The sequence below is a fragment of the Ischnura elegans genome, chromosome 11 (assembly GCF_921293095.1).
Source record: "Ischnura elegans chromosome 11, ioIscEleg1.1, whole genome shotgun sequence".
NCBI classification, from domain to species: domain Eukaryota; kingdom Metazoa; phylum Arthropoda; class Insecta; order Odonata; family Coenagrionidae; genus Ischnura; species Ischnura elegans.
Genome location: NC_060256.1, coordinates 10079549 through 10095535, shown reverse-complemented (window position 1 = coordinate 10095535; position 15987 = coordinate 10079549). Strand labels below are relative to the sequence as shown.

The window sequence follows — 15987 nt, the reverse complement described above, 5'->3', positions numbered from 1 at the left end:
GGATGCATTGAGACAGACTCACGTTATTGCGCGCGTTTCAAACGTAACGGTAAACCAAGTTCACCACAACCGGCCAATTTACACTACTACAATTTCTTTGCCCATCTGTTTCTGTTTTATGGGTAGTGTGTTGTTTGTGATAGCAAAAACTTAAATGCTCAATTGGGAACATTGACGAATATACAATGGTAATATAAAGATTATTTTTTGAAGATTTTAAAATATTTTATCTTTTTTCGTTTTTAAATAACTCAATTACTATTTTTCATTGAAAGTAGCAATTTTTATCATTTTGATCGTCTTTTATTTTGATTATTCTTTTTCTTTTTTATAAAATGTTTTTTTTGGAAGGACGTACCCAACAAACTTCTAAGCTATTCAACACCTGAAAACGATAAAACTAGAAGAAGGAAAGACACAGGGAAGACTCATAGAAGAGTTGCTTCAATAGGCATTGTATATTTTGTTGGAATTGATGCATCTTAATTCCAAATGCCTTTTAATGATAACATAAACATGTAACAATTTTCACCATTCTGGTTGGACACAAGTTTTTTTTAAAGTAAACAGAACGTTGAGGCTAGCGGTAAAATTGAACCAATTCAAAATCCTAAATGCCAATGGTAAGGTTTAGTAATATCTCCATTTTTATTATATACATCATAATAAAATACGTAATGGAAAACATAAATACGTTGAACATTTCACTAACCCTTCCTGACTTACGCATGTTTCAGAGCGTTATACACTGAGCCCAATTCCATCCATTGATTGGAAAAAAATGAAAATGATGAAAAGATATGAGGGCTAGTTAACTTTAATTAGTCGCGTTTCAGTGGAAAATCTTTCAACCACGAGTGGGTGGTTATTCTGGGTTAGGGGTGATTCTGTTACCTGGTTTTTGAGGGACTTAAAGTGCTACAAATTAATGTATTGCCTCTTTAATCAGACCAGCAGGTGACAATTATGCCATCTGGCGGTCACGCAATCAAATGCCACAGGTGACAATTACTCTTCGGGGAAAAGTCAGCTACTGACGGCGCGATATATCACCCATGTGTAGCTACTTATCTGGACCGTTAGCCATGATTTAAAACGCTGAATGCTGAAAAAATTCTCGAAATAGACCGCCACGCGGATCTATTTTTTGTAATTATGTCATATGTAGTGTGGAGGTAAAAATTCTTCTATAAGCAAGCAACACGTTTTCAATCACTGCGAAAGATACTGAGACGCCGCTGGGCACAAACCGTGTACCAGAAGACGCGGAGACAGATAAGGAGCGGGCTAAGAAAGATAAGGGGACCGTTGCCTTGAATTCAAGGCATCCACATTAAGTGCGTTAAAGAAGAGAAAAAAAAACAACATTTTGATGTGTTTGTTACAAAAATATGTGCAAGACCGATTTCATTATAAAACAGTTGTGGTAAAAGTATAAATATTCTTGGATTATGTATTTAAAATCTGAAAACTCATTAAGACTCCATCCATAACAAATTCACGTAGCTTGCAAATGAATACAAATATAGTAAACTGATAAAGAGTTAAAAAAGTGAATAATTCAAATGAAAATACTCCGCCTTACTCTTTTCTGCCAAATTTACTTCAAATTAACCTCAGTATTAATCATTGTTTGCGAGTTTTCAACATGGAAAGAAATTTAGCAGTCCGGCTCCACTCAATAGAGCAATTTATGGAAAAAAAATCCCCAAAAAAGAGAAAATCTTATTCGATCTCAGTAATTTTGATCGATAACGACTAACAATTATATCCTATCTTACCTACTCAAAGTCTGAATGACTTTGCGTTAGTATTCAAGGCATCTTTTATGGATCTCTTTGAATTTGTCAACTTTCCGACACAATTAGAACTTCGATGGGGGTGAGTGAGGGAAAAGAAGGCGATATAATTTAGGGCTAAGATTGGAGGGTGGAATCGATAGGACCACCACAGTGGGCCCTTTCCAATTTCCGTCCAATAGGCAAACGCGACAGAGCAGCGCGACCTCTGACATTCACGTACTTACCTATCTGCCGAAAGCAATCACAAATGAGATGAGACTCCAAAAAGCAATCATCCGGCAACGTCCGATGAAATCTTCTCCAATTATGAGCGACTAAGAATCACGGAATGGCGAGAGAGGAGGTGCGAATAATGTAAAGAATTTTGAATAGGGTTGCTTTTTGAGCCCAAAAAATCACATTTTCAGGATAAAAAATCCCAAAATTTTCCAGGACCCCCCTTTGTCCTGGGGTGTCTTCCCACCCCGAGGGCTCGGGTTAAACTCCCGGCGGTGGCTAAGTATTTTCACAGAATGCCCGATCCCTGCTTCATTGCACGCTGCACATTAGACAGTGCGTGATCGTAGAACACAACAACACAGAAAGTCAAATTTAGTCGAAGTGCTCAGAAAATAACGGGAATTTTAAAATTTATCGAGTTTGTAGAGTGCGATTGTGAAACTATATTTTATATTTTGTTGGTATACATGCCGTTGAACTAATATAAAATATTATCATTTAAATTGTCAGCGGCAGCCGCTAGGGTTAGTAGTGTTTTTATGAGCGCGGCGAATTTCCTTTATTAAAATACTGATTGCAAAACAAAGAATGATCAGCAGATAAAATGGAACAAAGTGTGTGAAATATTAACAAAGTCCTTTGACGAGTCTGCTTGGAGTAAAACCGTGGAAAAACGTGGAAAAGGTGAAATATGTGATTATGAAAATTTAATATAATGAGCACCTAATGGTAGCTTTGATGACTGGGGCAACATTAATATATACGAATAGCGTGAGGTGCTTAGGAGGTGTCGATTAAGTTGTCTGTTTTTCTTCATCGGGGTTCTTACAATACTTCTATTTTCCCCTGGACTTCTTAGCTTCGATTTTTCATTGTTGACCTTAATTATTTATTGATGATTAACTTTTCGGAGTAAATTTCTAATAATGATATGCAAAACTCTTTGCCTACATTTCGATATATTCCTCATATCTTCTTCAGGGCTATGAATGATAATGGCTACAATAAATTAGTATATTAATGCTTGTTACAATGTTGAAGTTGTTTCGGGTTTCCCACCGGGTGAGGTTCTCCATCTCTGACGACGTTTCGATGGCCGTGTCGTCCATCGTCTTCGGGGCTTCAGTATATAGAGGTATACTCGATTAGCCCTGAAGACGATGGACGACACGGCCATCGAAACGCCGGCAGAGATGGAGAACCTCACCCGGTGGGAAACCCGTCACAACTTCAACATCATCATACGCCGGGAAAACCTCAGATGTTTCTTCACTGTTACAATGTTTTTTTACCATGATAAAATAAAAAAATAGATATAGAAATCAATTGTACATAAATGAAAAAGAAGAGACTAGGATTTTGACACACACACCTTATTTGCACGAATTAGTTTACCGATCGCAACTAATTGTAAGTAAGCCGGATGGCGTAGTAGATGGCTCACCTGTGTCCGTCTCTGTTGATGAGGTCTTGCCTGAGTCTCCGCTTGAACTCGTCCTCCTCCTTGCCCTCCCCGCCCTCCTCCTCGTCCTCTTCCTCCTCCTCCTCCCCCTTCTCCTCCCCTCCCCCGCCCCCCTCTCCCACCACTCCACCCCCACCCACCCCTTCTTCATCTCCCTTGCACTCCTGCAGAAAGAGAGAAAGAATGAACATTTAATATGCCATCATCACAAATGCATGCTGTATAACATGGCCATTTAATAGAACAATCAATTATTGATGCTATATCAGAGTGACAATGTAGTTATTTAAATAGTGTTATTTAACACTATTGTATCACTTGGCTATAACGTCATTTAATAGACTACTAAATTATTGATGCTATATCAGAGTGACAATATAAAGGTATTATTAAAATCATTGAATATTGACAAGGTAGAAATAAAAAGCTACGATTTTTCATGAAATACATACTTCAATGATATTATCGATGTAAATACAACAACAGCGAAATCTATGTTCCGGACACCTCTGACTTGAGGACAGTATTCAATTCCCCGACAGAAGAAAGTGCATTTGCATAAGGATATAATCTCTACTCTCCCACCTACGGCCGCGAAAACATTTTAGGAACAATTTTGCTGTTTTTACGGACACCGTCGCCATAGGTTTTCTGACCGATCAATCGATAAATAAGAATTTTTCAAATAAAATGATTTCATTCAGCTGTCTTAAATTCCTTCACCATAATAAGCGTAAAAATGAGTTTTTGTTAACCTCACCTCCGAATTACGGACACCTCTCACTTACAGATACATTTTAGAGAACCGGTTAGTGTCCGTAAATGAGAACTTTCACTGTAAATTGATGAGTAATAATGTTGCACTATTTAAATTTTTGTAAAAAATGTCGTCAAGATGAAGTGTTTTTATGAAACGAGTACAGAATTATATTTCAGTAAAGGCACAATACAATATGTCAATACAAGTTCAAAACTTACAATCACGTTTTTAAATGAAGTGCTACTGCCGAAAAAAATCTCTAATTTTCGGAAAAAATTGGGACAAATTAAAACGTGCCTCCATCGATCAAAAAAAATTTTTCGCGAAACAGTTTCGGGTTAGTAAATACCCCATCCCCCCAGAAACTTTCATCGGCACGTGAGTCACCGACGGGAAAAAAACATTTGCTGATATAAGATGGCTATAACCAGGGCTGGGCAAAATACAGGCCGAGGAGTATTTGAAATACAAAATACTGCACAAAATGTATTTGAAATGCAAAATACCAAATACCTTGGACTTCGGTATTTGAAATACAAAATACAAAATAGTATTTTAAATACTTTTTAAAATACAAAATACACTTGTAAGGAAACTAAGACATCTTTAAAAAAGTTCTAACACATAAATAAACATAAAAATTCTAACATACACGTATACATTTGAGATTTTTCAATGTAAAAATTATCAAATGTTGCTCTCTATGAATGAATTATTCCCCTTGAGGAATACAAGTTTTTCAAAAAGTTTGTCTGACAGAGATCCCCTCACAGGGGAATGGATAAACCCAGCAAGTGAAAATAGTCTTTCCACTGGTGAAGATGAGCATAGGCTTGTATTAAATCTGATGAACATTTTCTTAATATTCGGATAATTTTGTAAACTCGACAGCGATATGCTCTTGTCATTGACATAGCTGATCACTTCCAACTCAATGTGGGACTGTTGCTTTTTCTCACTAGTAATTGATAGCACTAAGAAGTCGTCCTCCTCTCCACCACTTCATCTACATCTACGTAATACCCCGCAAGCCGCCTAAAAGGCGTGTGGCAGGGGGTGTTAGGACACCAGCCGTTTACAGCTAAAAAAAATTAAGTGCTCAAACGAAGTTGGGACTAGCGTTTATTAAAGTCCTTTATGGTTCGGGGGAAAAACGAATTCGCATATCTATCCGTTCGGCAAAACATCTCTCTTAATTTATCGCTTCTATCGGACCTGGAAATATAGTGTGGCTCTAATATTATGTTCACTGTGTCGCTCTTAAAGATATCCATTCTCAATTGTTCAAGCAATCTAAGCCTAGCGCGCAGCCTCCGAGTCTCCAACGGCTCCCAGCCTAATTCGCTTAACATCTGGGTAACACTGTCTGTACGCCCGTAGCAGTTTTTGACGAAACGCGCAGCCTTCCTTTGAATTTTATTCAGTTCGCGGATTAAGTCTTTCTGCACCGGATCCCATATGCTCGCTGCATATTCAAGGTGCGGTCGGACGAGAGCGAAATAGCACCTTTCCTTTACTTTCTCATCCGAAAATCTTCCCACAATACGATTGACGAATCCTAATTTCTTCAGGGCTGTGCCGCAAATATTCTTTATATGTGTTCCCCACGTGAGGTTCGAGGTTATCGTAACTCCCAGGTACTTTACTTCGTCTGTTGCCTTTACATTAATGCCATCCACTGCATAAACATGGATAGAGTTGGACGAATTCCGCAAGAAATGTACCGCCATGCATTTGCTCAGATTAAGTTTTAGTCCCCACTCTTGGCTCCACAAATGAACGTTGTTTAGGTCAGATGATAGAATTTCATAGTCAGAGTGATCACTAATTTCGCGATAGATGACAGCGTCGTCAGCAAATAAACGTATTTTACTGCTAATGCGGGAGCAGAGATCATTAATGTATATAATGAACAACAGGGGGCCAATTACGCTTCCTTGTGGAACACCTGATGTAACGTTTACAACATCGGAGCTAATTCCGTCAAGAACAACTTTTTGTTTACGATCTCTGAGAAAGTCGCGTATCCAGTTTAAAACTGTCTCGTTTAATCCGCATGACTGTAATTTGTATAAAAGTTTGTTGTGAGGTACAGTGTCGAAAGCTTTCTTAAAATCTAGAAATAGTGCGTCAACTTGTCTTTTCGATTCACCCGATTTTATAACGTCGTGAAGAAAGAGCGCGAGCTGTGTTTCGCATGATCTACCTTTTCGGAATCCGTGCTGACAGTCATGGAGGAAGTTACGTATATATATACGTCACTTATAGTGTCACAGGTATCATCACATATACTAGAAATGTAAGACTAAAGAATTTATACATAGATTTTGAATGCGCTTTCGTTCACAGTTTGAAATATGGCCAGGAAGCCACCGCAACTTGAAACTAGGATGAAAGCAAGCAGCTAAAATAGCCTCATTCACTAGAGGAGACAAACTGAAAAATAATTCAAATGTATCACGCAAGCTTTTCACCAATGCTGTTACTATTCCAGCTATGTGACGCAAATTATTTTCCATCAAATGTTGCAACCTGATACGCAAAGACATCAGTGTGGGTAGTAATTGTCCATAATAACAGGCTTTCTGGCCCTGAAGGTAATCTAAGGCAGTGGCGATTGGCTTCATCATGACGATGAATTCCTCTAATTATTCAATTTCTACTTCTTTGAATGTATTGCTTAAATTGAGTTTCTCAAACAATTTATTCAACCTGTCTTTGTGCTTCATTAATTGACTAATTGAGTCGTACAGTGAATTCCACCTCGTGGGGCAAGGATATAATAACTGATATCCTTATATAACCTGAATGACTTCTGAAGATTTTGGTCGACGTGATACATTCCATAATGTGGAGCGCTTTGCAAGAGCTGGATAATGTATTCTATTGACAGACAAACCCTTTAGAGCATATTGTAAATCAGTTGTCGCCAGTAAGTTTAACGTGTGACTCGCACACCTCATATGGTGGGGTAGAATTATGCCAGCGTTCCTATAGTCCATTTCTGAACCCTCTCCGTCTTTCTCACAATCTGCTCGATGCTCCAAGCAATGGAAATCTACATTTTCCACTTCTTCAGCTTCAAAATCATCTGCAGGATATAAATTTTAAGGAGATGAACATTATTACAGTTTTGTGCATACACAAATTTTCGTGTATACTCTTAAGATAATAGAATAAGCTCATAATTACCGTCGAAATTCAATGGAGTGGAAAGAGAACAGCCAAATTCTTTGAATGCTTTCACAAAATTTGAACCATTGTCCGTAATAGTTGATTAACTGGCCATGCCTTACATTGAACTCTGAATGTATAACAAATAAAATTTCAGCAACTCTGTCATATGAATGAATTCCTTTAAATCTTCTGCAGGCTAACACAGCACTAACACGCTCTAATGTGAAGTGGTTAATCTAGAAAGTTTGAAATAGAAAAATGCTCATTTTACGTACCTGTGAAGAACAGTTCAAATCGAACAGCAGTTTAGGTATAAATCAAAGATTAGAAGTTGAAAAGAGTGGATTTCAGATTTATTTAAGAAAGAGTAGAAACATATTTCATGCCCAATGTGCCGTGACACCCATTAAACTTTTATGCTTTTGTGACCAAATGTCTGCTGTTGTTGATATATGCGGGATTTTTTAAAAGGTTTGTTTTGAATTCTCACATAGAAACTCATGATTTTCGCCCAGTTTACGTCCTAAAGAACGTCGGGACATAATTTGGATTGCTGAGTCAAGACCTGGAATTGAAGTACACCTACCTTGATTAACTGTAATTAATCTCCACATTTTTCTAAGGCATAGATTATGTTGAAATTACCTTTACAAATTTTGATGATATTCGCATCTTCTGCAGTGGATAAAGGTTTCATACTATTGACCACATAGTTAATAACGTTTTGATCAAAGTTTTCCTGTCTTGCAGGTAGGGAAGTACTACAACCCTGAAAAACATCCAGCTCAGATTAAGTTTCTTTTCAGTTGGATCATCGTTCTTCCTTTTGAGTCTGATCCCACATATTTTATTTTTTACTTTATATTTCTCATACTCCTCAACAGCGTGACGATGCACTCTCTGAAATAGTGAAATTTTATCGGTTCTGTTAACCAAGTTAAGAGAATATTAGCAAGATTTACGAATAAAACTTTCACTTTCATCATGCCTTATCTTCAAATGTGTTTTAAAGTTCGTAGTTGCCTTCAATGTACCACTTATTACTGTTTCTTTATTTTTACCCAGTTGGCACATGGATTTCACTTTTCCGTGTGATTCTGAAACACATATTTGAAAATATCTTCCATCTAATATAGCTGGTAGTCCAAATAAATCCTCTGAACGCCCTGCACTCTCTTTAGGATTCTCAGAAGTATTAACCCCTTCTAGTTGTTCCATAACTACAACTGCAACAAATTCTTGATTATCATGTGATCAGTATGCCTGTCGTTGCCTCGGTACGGTCAGAGCCACCTAGATAGAAGGCCCGATCGCTTGCGCGTGACGTCACTGAATGTAGTGCTAACGCGAGAGCACGGCAGAGCCGAACCAGCCGTGGTGCTCTCTGCGACGCCCGTCAATAAGAATGTAGCGGGTTCCATGTATCTGTTATGCTCGTGAAATAAACAATTTTTGAACTTGAACTTGAACTGAGAAAATGGCTATACGGCTAAATGACAATATTTTTCAACTTGAAATAAGTAAATGTTTACGTTAAGTCTAATCCACCTAATAGAATACTTAGATGTTCTCCTGGAAAAACCTATTTTATGTCAGTTTCATTTGCCTTTCACGATATCTTACATTATTATTAACGTTAATCAAAAGTATTCACGTGAAAATTAATATGCTAGATGTAAATGCTCGAATTTCGTAAGCACTGCGAAAAACTACGATGCCTATTACCATTTCCGAGAAATTTCATTTATTGAGTTCCCAAAATTTATATTTTGATTGGAAACAAATCGAAGACGTAATACATTGTCGTTGTGAGCTAGAGGTACCACATTCCAAGAGTTTAATCTTAAATAACTTTCTAGACAGGATTTTTACATCTGAAGAGCATTTATTCTTCAACAAAAAAAAGTCTCAAAATTCAACAGCATCAGGTGGTGATGTCAAGTTTTTGATTAACCTTGGTTGGAAGTCATATACCTACTTTCCTTGGATTGATTTTTTTCTTGCAAGGTAGGAGTTTCCGCAATGTCCTAAATAATTTCATTAATTTTGAGAAAATTCTTCATTTTGATACTGGATTAGACATTGCGTAGCCCCTAGGCCACGAATAGCTTACCCTAGAGCCTGATGAAATAAAATGTTTTTAATGAAAATTGCTGGTGGAACTTACGATCATTAACACATTGCTATTATTGCGCTCCAAGTCGTCAAAATGCAAGCAAAATTTTACGCATAGTTCAGCATTAGCCACTAAAACGTACCCATACCAGGCATTAAACAACTTTTGCAAGTTATTAGGGATGAGCTAAGTCTCAATGCCACTTCAGTAAATGTTTTAATGCATAGTGTTACAAAGCCACTTCAAAAGTATTTTGCAAATGTATTTTGTATTTTAGAATAGTAAAATACCAAAAATTTGTATTTGAAATACAAAATGAAAGATACATTCAGGCTGTGTATTTGAAATACCAAGCACAAAATACAAATGTATTTCAAATACGTATTTTAAAATACTTGTATTTGAAATACTGCCCAGCCCTGGCTATAACCATACAATTCACATCACCCGATAACATCAATTAACTTAATAAACTAATTGTATTTGCGAGGTTAATTCTTAAATTCATAAATTAAATGCATAGAATCGCATATAATCTCTCATAAATGAAAGTTTAAACAGCTTTCTAATGTTATGTCACCACGGGTTATACCTGTGTGCGCGACGCAATATATCCTGAGCATCACAAAAATAATAATGGTGTAGTTTCTTCGGAAGTCTTCATTATTTCTCCTCATTCCTCATTGAATTTTAGCCTTTATTCCATGTGAAATGCAGAAATGGCACGGGATACACTCAGAGAATCCTACACGTGGACACAATGGCCCTGGAGATTGAGCTATTTCGCGGATGGCTGCAATCTCCTTTCCGAAGAAGTAAGGAATATATATGTATATATCCCGACTTGGATGTAATCCCAGAGGGCACGTTGAGTCTTCCCTTACTACGTATGTCTGAGTGGCGCGGAAGAGCTGGAGCCGCACTGCAATATCCTTTCATGCGAGTCCTGTTCGCCATGAAAACCCACGAGTTCCGCAACAATGGCCGTGAGGAAATAAAAATGGGCGGTGCGGAGTCGCTGCTCTTTTGTTCGGATGAAGTAATACATCGATCCTCCGCCGACGAACAGAGCGCGATAAATATTAATGGCAGTTGTTACCTATTTAAAAAAATCGCGGCATATATACAAAAAATTCCAGGTGTCTTTAATTAATTAATAAGGTTAAAAATTAATGTTAGGCAAACATTCTACACAAAAAATTGTCACAAATACAGTAGTACTTCACGACGTTCGAAAAAAACTTTGGATTTCAATTTCTCGAGATTCTTCTATTGTGGCGAAGACGACTGAAATAATAAATGAATAATTCGAGATAGTAAGTAAACTTTTGATGAAGTACATTTGCAGTCATACGACTCCTGACAGTAGGGATGGCTAGCACATGAAATTGAGGACAATATAATGGAATTTATTTGCCTCGTACTACGTACTATTTACTCAAGAAAAGTCAGACTACATTATATTAATGTTTTTAAGATTCCATTAGTTCCTACCAAAAATTTTCTAAAAATAGATTAATTAGCATATCATTTCCAGGATAAAATTCCACTTATTATTCATACAAAATCTATATCAGGCGTCACAAATACAGTATCATTTTCACAAACGAGGATTATTATCTTTATAAATTACCAACCGTATGAATTGGAGTATTAGCATGTAGAGCACGTAAAAAGAGTATTATCTCATATTAGCGAAACGGTGCACTATACTAAAAAAATAGATCAGTAGTCACTGCGGTGAGCAACATTCAGCGTATTTTCTCTTATATAGTTCAGTTTTTTTCACTACGATTAGTATATTTAACTGCGATTATTCCATTACGCTGCGATAGGTACGATGCTAAAATTAACCGAAAAATTTATTCGCGAAGAAAACTCTGAATCCGTTTTTAATCAGTGCTTTATACTGCTGATGGTAAAGAAAACTAGAAATAATATTTTTCAAAGGTAATTATCTGAAAGGAATCAGTTTTTCACAAAACTGTAAAATTAATGGAATATTTACAGCACAAATATTTCTGTCTAAACTTAATCAAAAACAAAATTTTATGAGAATCGCAAAAATAATGATCATGTTAAATCAGACAAAGCCTCAGACTAAGGTCGTTGATTCGAGAACTGGGCATCATCATGTATTTTTGGAAATGGCATTTCATACCGAAACTAGAGCCACCTGCGACATCATGTCACATTGCATGGTGTTCTGTAAATTGACGTGAAAGTGAGGACAGACAAACCGAATGAAATAGCGTCTTTTTTCCCATTCATTAGAAAATGCGCAAACAATGACAATTCAATGATTGACCCAAACTTGGGAAAAGCGAATTAAAAATGAAAAATAATGTGAATTAATGACATTTTTATAATTTATTCTATTATGCAATGACTACTTTCGTCATCGTTTTGCTCTTTCTTTTTCGTGTGATATGAATAGATTAAAAAGACTGCATAGCTAAAGTAGCGAGGAATAATTGGCACTGGGAAGATGCCATCACTTGCACAGCAGTTGCTAATCCGTCCGCAGCGAAGCGAGCAAAGAAACTTTTCAACAGTTTGAAAACTGAAGCACGGGCTGTTAATTCGAAGATGATAGCTGATATGTGATGGTAGAATGTTCTTTCTATCTTTTATTCATCTCCCTTGCATTTTCAACATGCTCAATCATGACTTCATCCTCATAGGTTAAACAGTTAACAGTTAAAGGTGATACATGCCTATAAAGCCTATATTTTGTTTGAGGTATTAAAAGAGCTGTGTGTTTCCTAAAGTGCTATAATTTTTCTCGCCTATATTCTAACATAATTCAAATTTGATTCCCCGATCAATTTAATGGCATCAGAAAATTTAATTTTATACGCCAGAATACTTTCAAAAATCAAAGTAAATCATTCCTAGATGAAATTTCTTTCGTAATTCACAATTCGTATCTAGTAATTATTTGGAATATATATTCTCTAAGTCTCTCTCTAATAACGATACAGCTCTTTGAATTTATAGGTGTGCATCAAACATTACGTGTCTGAAGACGTTTTGTGGGTGACATTCATATATGTAATAATGTGTGTAAAAGATACATTTTCCCTTACTTATTAGCCGTTAATATCAAATACACGCGTCATGAAATACAAGCACAGCAAAAATATGTTATTCCAGTATGTTTAATATATTAGAAATATATGATTTTAATTTTATTGTTTCTCGTGGTGAAGCTTAGAAATAAAATAAATTAATTCTTTATTATATCAGTGCATGATTGAAATACATTAATAAAATAAATATCCAACTATTTTTCATGCACAAGTTGCTTTAAACTTATTTGAACCAAAGACGTTGCTTTTGAGTTTTTTGAGGATTTGTTTCTGATAAAAATCAGCATTGATTCCTTTCGCTAAATTCGTCAAGAGCAGTTTTTTAAATGATATTTATCACAAAAACCTTTTACACAATATTTTACCCTTTCATCACCTTTTCTATCACTTGTTGTTTGAATAACATATTTTTCTGGTTCGTCCTTTTGCACATTAAAATTAAAATCAGAGATTACAATCTATGTTGCAGTGCATTTTTCACAAGACTGTGAAATGATAACATTTTTACGGTAACAGCGCATGAATCAAAGGCGCTAAGTAATTACTGGTTCTATTATTTTTGCCAGATTTTCAGTCAACGGAAGTTATGAAGAGCTATCAAAATTGTAGTGGATAAGGTACCATTGATTTTAAAATCAGTATTAAATTTCTAGCATTATAATTCATTTATCGTTATTATTTACAATGATAATAACATTAATAACATATTTTTATGAATACTTGGACCTGCATATCTCCTTTGAATAATTTCAATCACCATAAGGGGCAGAATATCTTCCATACTTCGTATACGAATTTGAAGGAGGTGAAAAACAGCTAAGGCCATTGGAAAGGCCTTGGGCGGGAAGGGTGGAGAGAAACTCGGCGTCGGCATTAGCCTGCTCTCAGCGAAAGGCGCCAAGGGGACCGCGGTTTAACGTCCCATCCGACGGACGGAGAGCTGAGCTTGAAGTACCCTCCAGAAAGCACTCGAGCAAGCATCGGCCAATATAAAAATAATCTCCTTAACCGTCCGAATTTGATCCTGGACCCGCAGGATGAAATTCCAGCACTAAAGTTGGCACACAAAGCTGATTCCCATTCTATACCTCGTTTTCTTGCAAATGAGAATTAATCAGAAAAAGTAATTACGCTCGTGGCTGCTTGATTTCCACTCTTTTGTGGAGGAGTTCTGGGTTTGTCGTGCGTAGTGGACGCGAGCCAATATATCATTCTTTCCATTTTCCCCATTCTGTGCGAGAAACCACTTACCTCCACCCACCACACCCTCTACGACCCTATAGGCACATATCTTCCCACCTTAAAATTCTCCCATCCAAGTTGCCAAGGAGACAGGCGTTTTGTCCGCCCTCCGCATAAAGGAGCCACTTGTCCGCGTGTTATGTGTGCGCCCATTGTGGGCGGCCCGTCAATGAAAAGCGTGTAAAGGATGTATCTCCTTCCCTTCTACGCACCTGTGCTCCCTTTTCTTCTTAAATCCTCCTTCGTCACAGATTATTTCTCTCCATCCCCTCACATTTCCATTTCATCCGTCTGAGCTATTACAGCTCCTAGTGTGCGGATCAGGAAATAAATTTTTTTCACTTATGAAGAACGCCAACACTTTGGCGAATTTCATCAGGGCTAATAGAAAATAAAGTGCACATTGAACACAATTTTTAAGTTTTTGCTCGGTTATATCTTGTACGGTTTTATGCATAAGAAAAATTTCACCATGGGTAAATCGAATAAAGCTAAAGTTAATTGTTTCCAAATCTTACACAAAATACCAATTAAAGCACTCGATTTGCATCGTTAGCCAACCAAACGGCGAGCCAATTACCAGCTCAGCCATTATGTAGCTTACGATTAATACGACAAAATAACTACACGCAGCACATATAAAAACGAGGCAGCAGTTTTCGGATGGCGCTTTCGCCTTACATAAATTCGTCGTTTTACGTAGAGTTGGCGTTAAGGTAAAAACTATCATAACAATATGGCGATAAAAATAACAATCAAAGTAATTCATACAATGTGATACGTATCTTGCCTTTTGTTTTGAGCTTATTCTGAAATGCTTTCATTTTTGCTTTGCTTTAAGATTCATTCTTAAGAGTTAAGTTACAACTCTACCTGGTTCCATTTTATAAACCCAGTTTTTTAAACATATAACCTAAAATAGCGTGAACGTTTTAGAAAAAAACAACACATCAACAAATCCTCATTTCTAATTTTTTATGCATAGCACAATTGTGTATTAGCCACCCATATTTGTGCTATGAAAGTACATTGATTTCAATTCCGGGATTTCTCATAAGATTTCTCGTTACAAATATTTTGACGATTTTTAGAAAGTCATAACATAGAATTTAAACAAATAAGTATTTACTTCGATTCTTTTTTTACAATATAATTCCTAATATTTCTTCGAAATTCATCTTTACGATAGAGCATTTAAAATGAGGTTAAAGTGTATTTGGATCACCTCCACTCCTTTCTCATTCCAGGGAAACAGGCGTGCAAAATGACCAGGGTCTGGGAGGAGACCGCAGTCGAGATAAACACGGACGGTGGAGTGGGAACGAGGCGTTTCCAGACAACGCCCCTCGCTGCTCATTTTTTTCCCGGAGAGTGGATAGCAGCAATCAAGGCGAATGAAGGGATTCACGGCGCGGCGAGGAAGACGTGGACTTATTTCGGGCGAAGAGTTGGTGTAGAAGCAGCCACGAGTGTATGTATGTGGCCATGTCCCCTGTAATATGAGAAAGGCGGAAAAGTCATTTGTAACTCGTCCATCTTTTACATCCACTATTCCCGACGGCGAAAATACACGCGGCGGGGAAAAAAATGTGTAGGGCCGAGACAGGTCCCTTGGCGTACTCGGTCGGGAGGGAGCGCAAACGCCCACGCGGAGAAGAGCGACGCGTTTATATCGGTCGTGCGTCTAAGGGAAAGCTCTGCCCTAATCAAACCTCATGTGAGGGTTCGTGAAACCACTAAATAATACGAAATGAGGACACGTAGAGATTTTTTTGGAACTTCGTTCACGTGTTTACTACCTACGCTCTACCCAAGGACAGCGGTTCCCAACTGGTGGTTCGCGTACCCCTTTGGGGGTATCCAGCGAGCCAGTCGGGGGTACGCCGAAAATGATCGGTAACGGCGTACGCCAGGAACTATGTATCTCTTAAACAGGAAATATGTATACAAAATGTGCACGTTATACTTTTGGGGGTTCAACATTAGTTACATAAATATAGAGGGGTACGGGATGAAAAAAGGCTGGGAAACACTGTCCTAGGATAAGAAAAAAATAGCATGCTAAAAAATAATAAATAATGAGAGGGTAAGAAGACAAGGGGTACAAGTGATATTTA

The 15987-nt window shown here is 37.2% G+C and overlaps 1 protein-coding gene across 1 annotated transcript in view; it reads right to left on the bottom strand.

The window, feature by feature from the left end:
* LOC124168408 (adenylate cyclase type 3) overlaps positions 1-15987 on the bottom strand; it is a 449992-nt gene that overhangs the window by 39687 nt on the left and 394318 nt on the right. The window contains exons 8-9 of the mRNA XM_046546623.1: positions 3624-3647; positions 3466-3560 (exon numbers count right to left, since the gene is read on the bottom strand). Of these exons, the coding sequence (XP_046402579.1) occupies positions 3466-3560; positions 3624-3647 (119 nt within the window). The remainder of the gene's footprint in view (positions 1-3465; positions 3561-3623; positions 3648-15987) is intronic.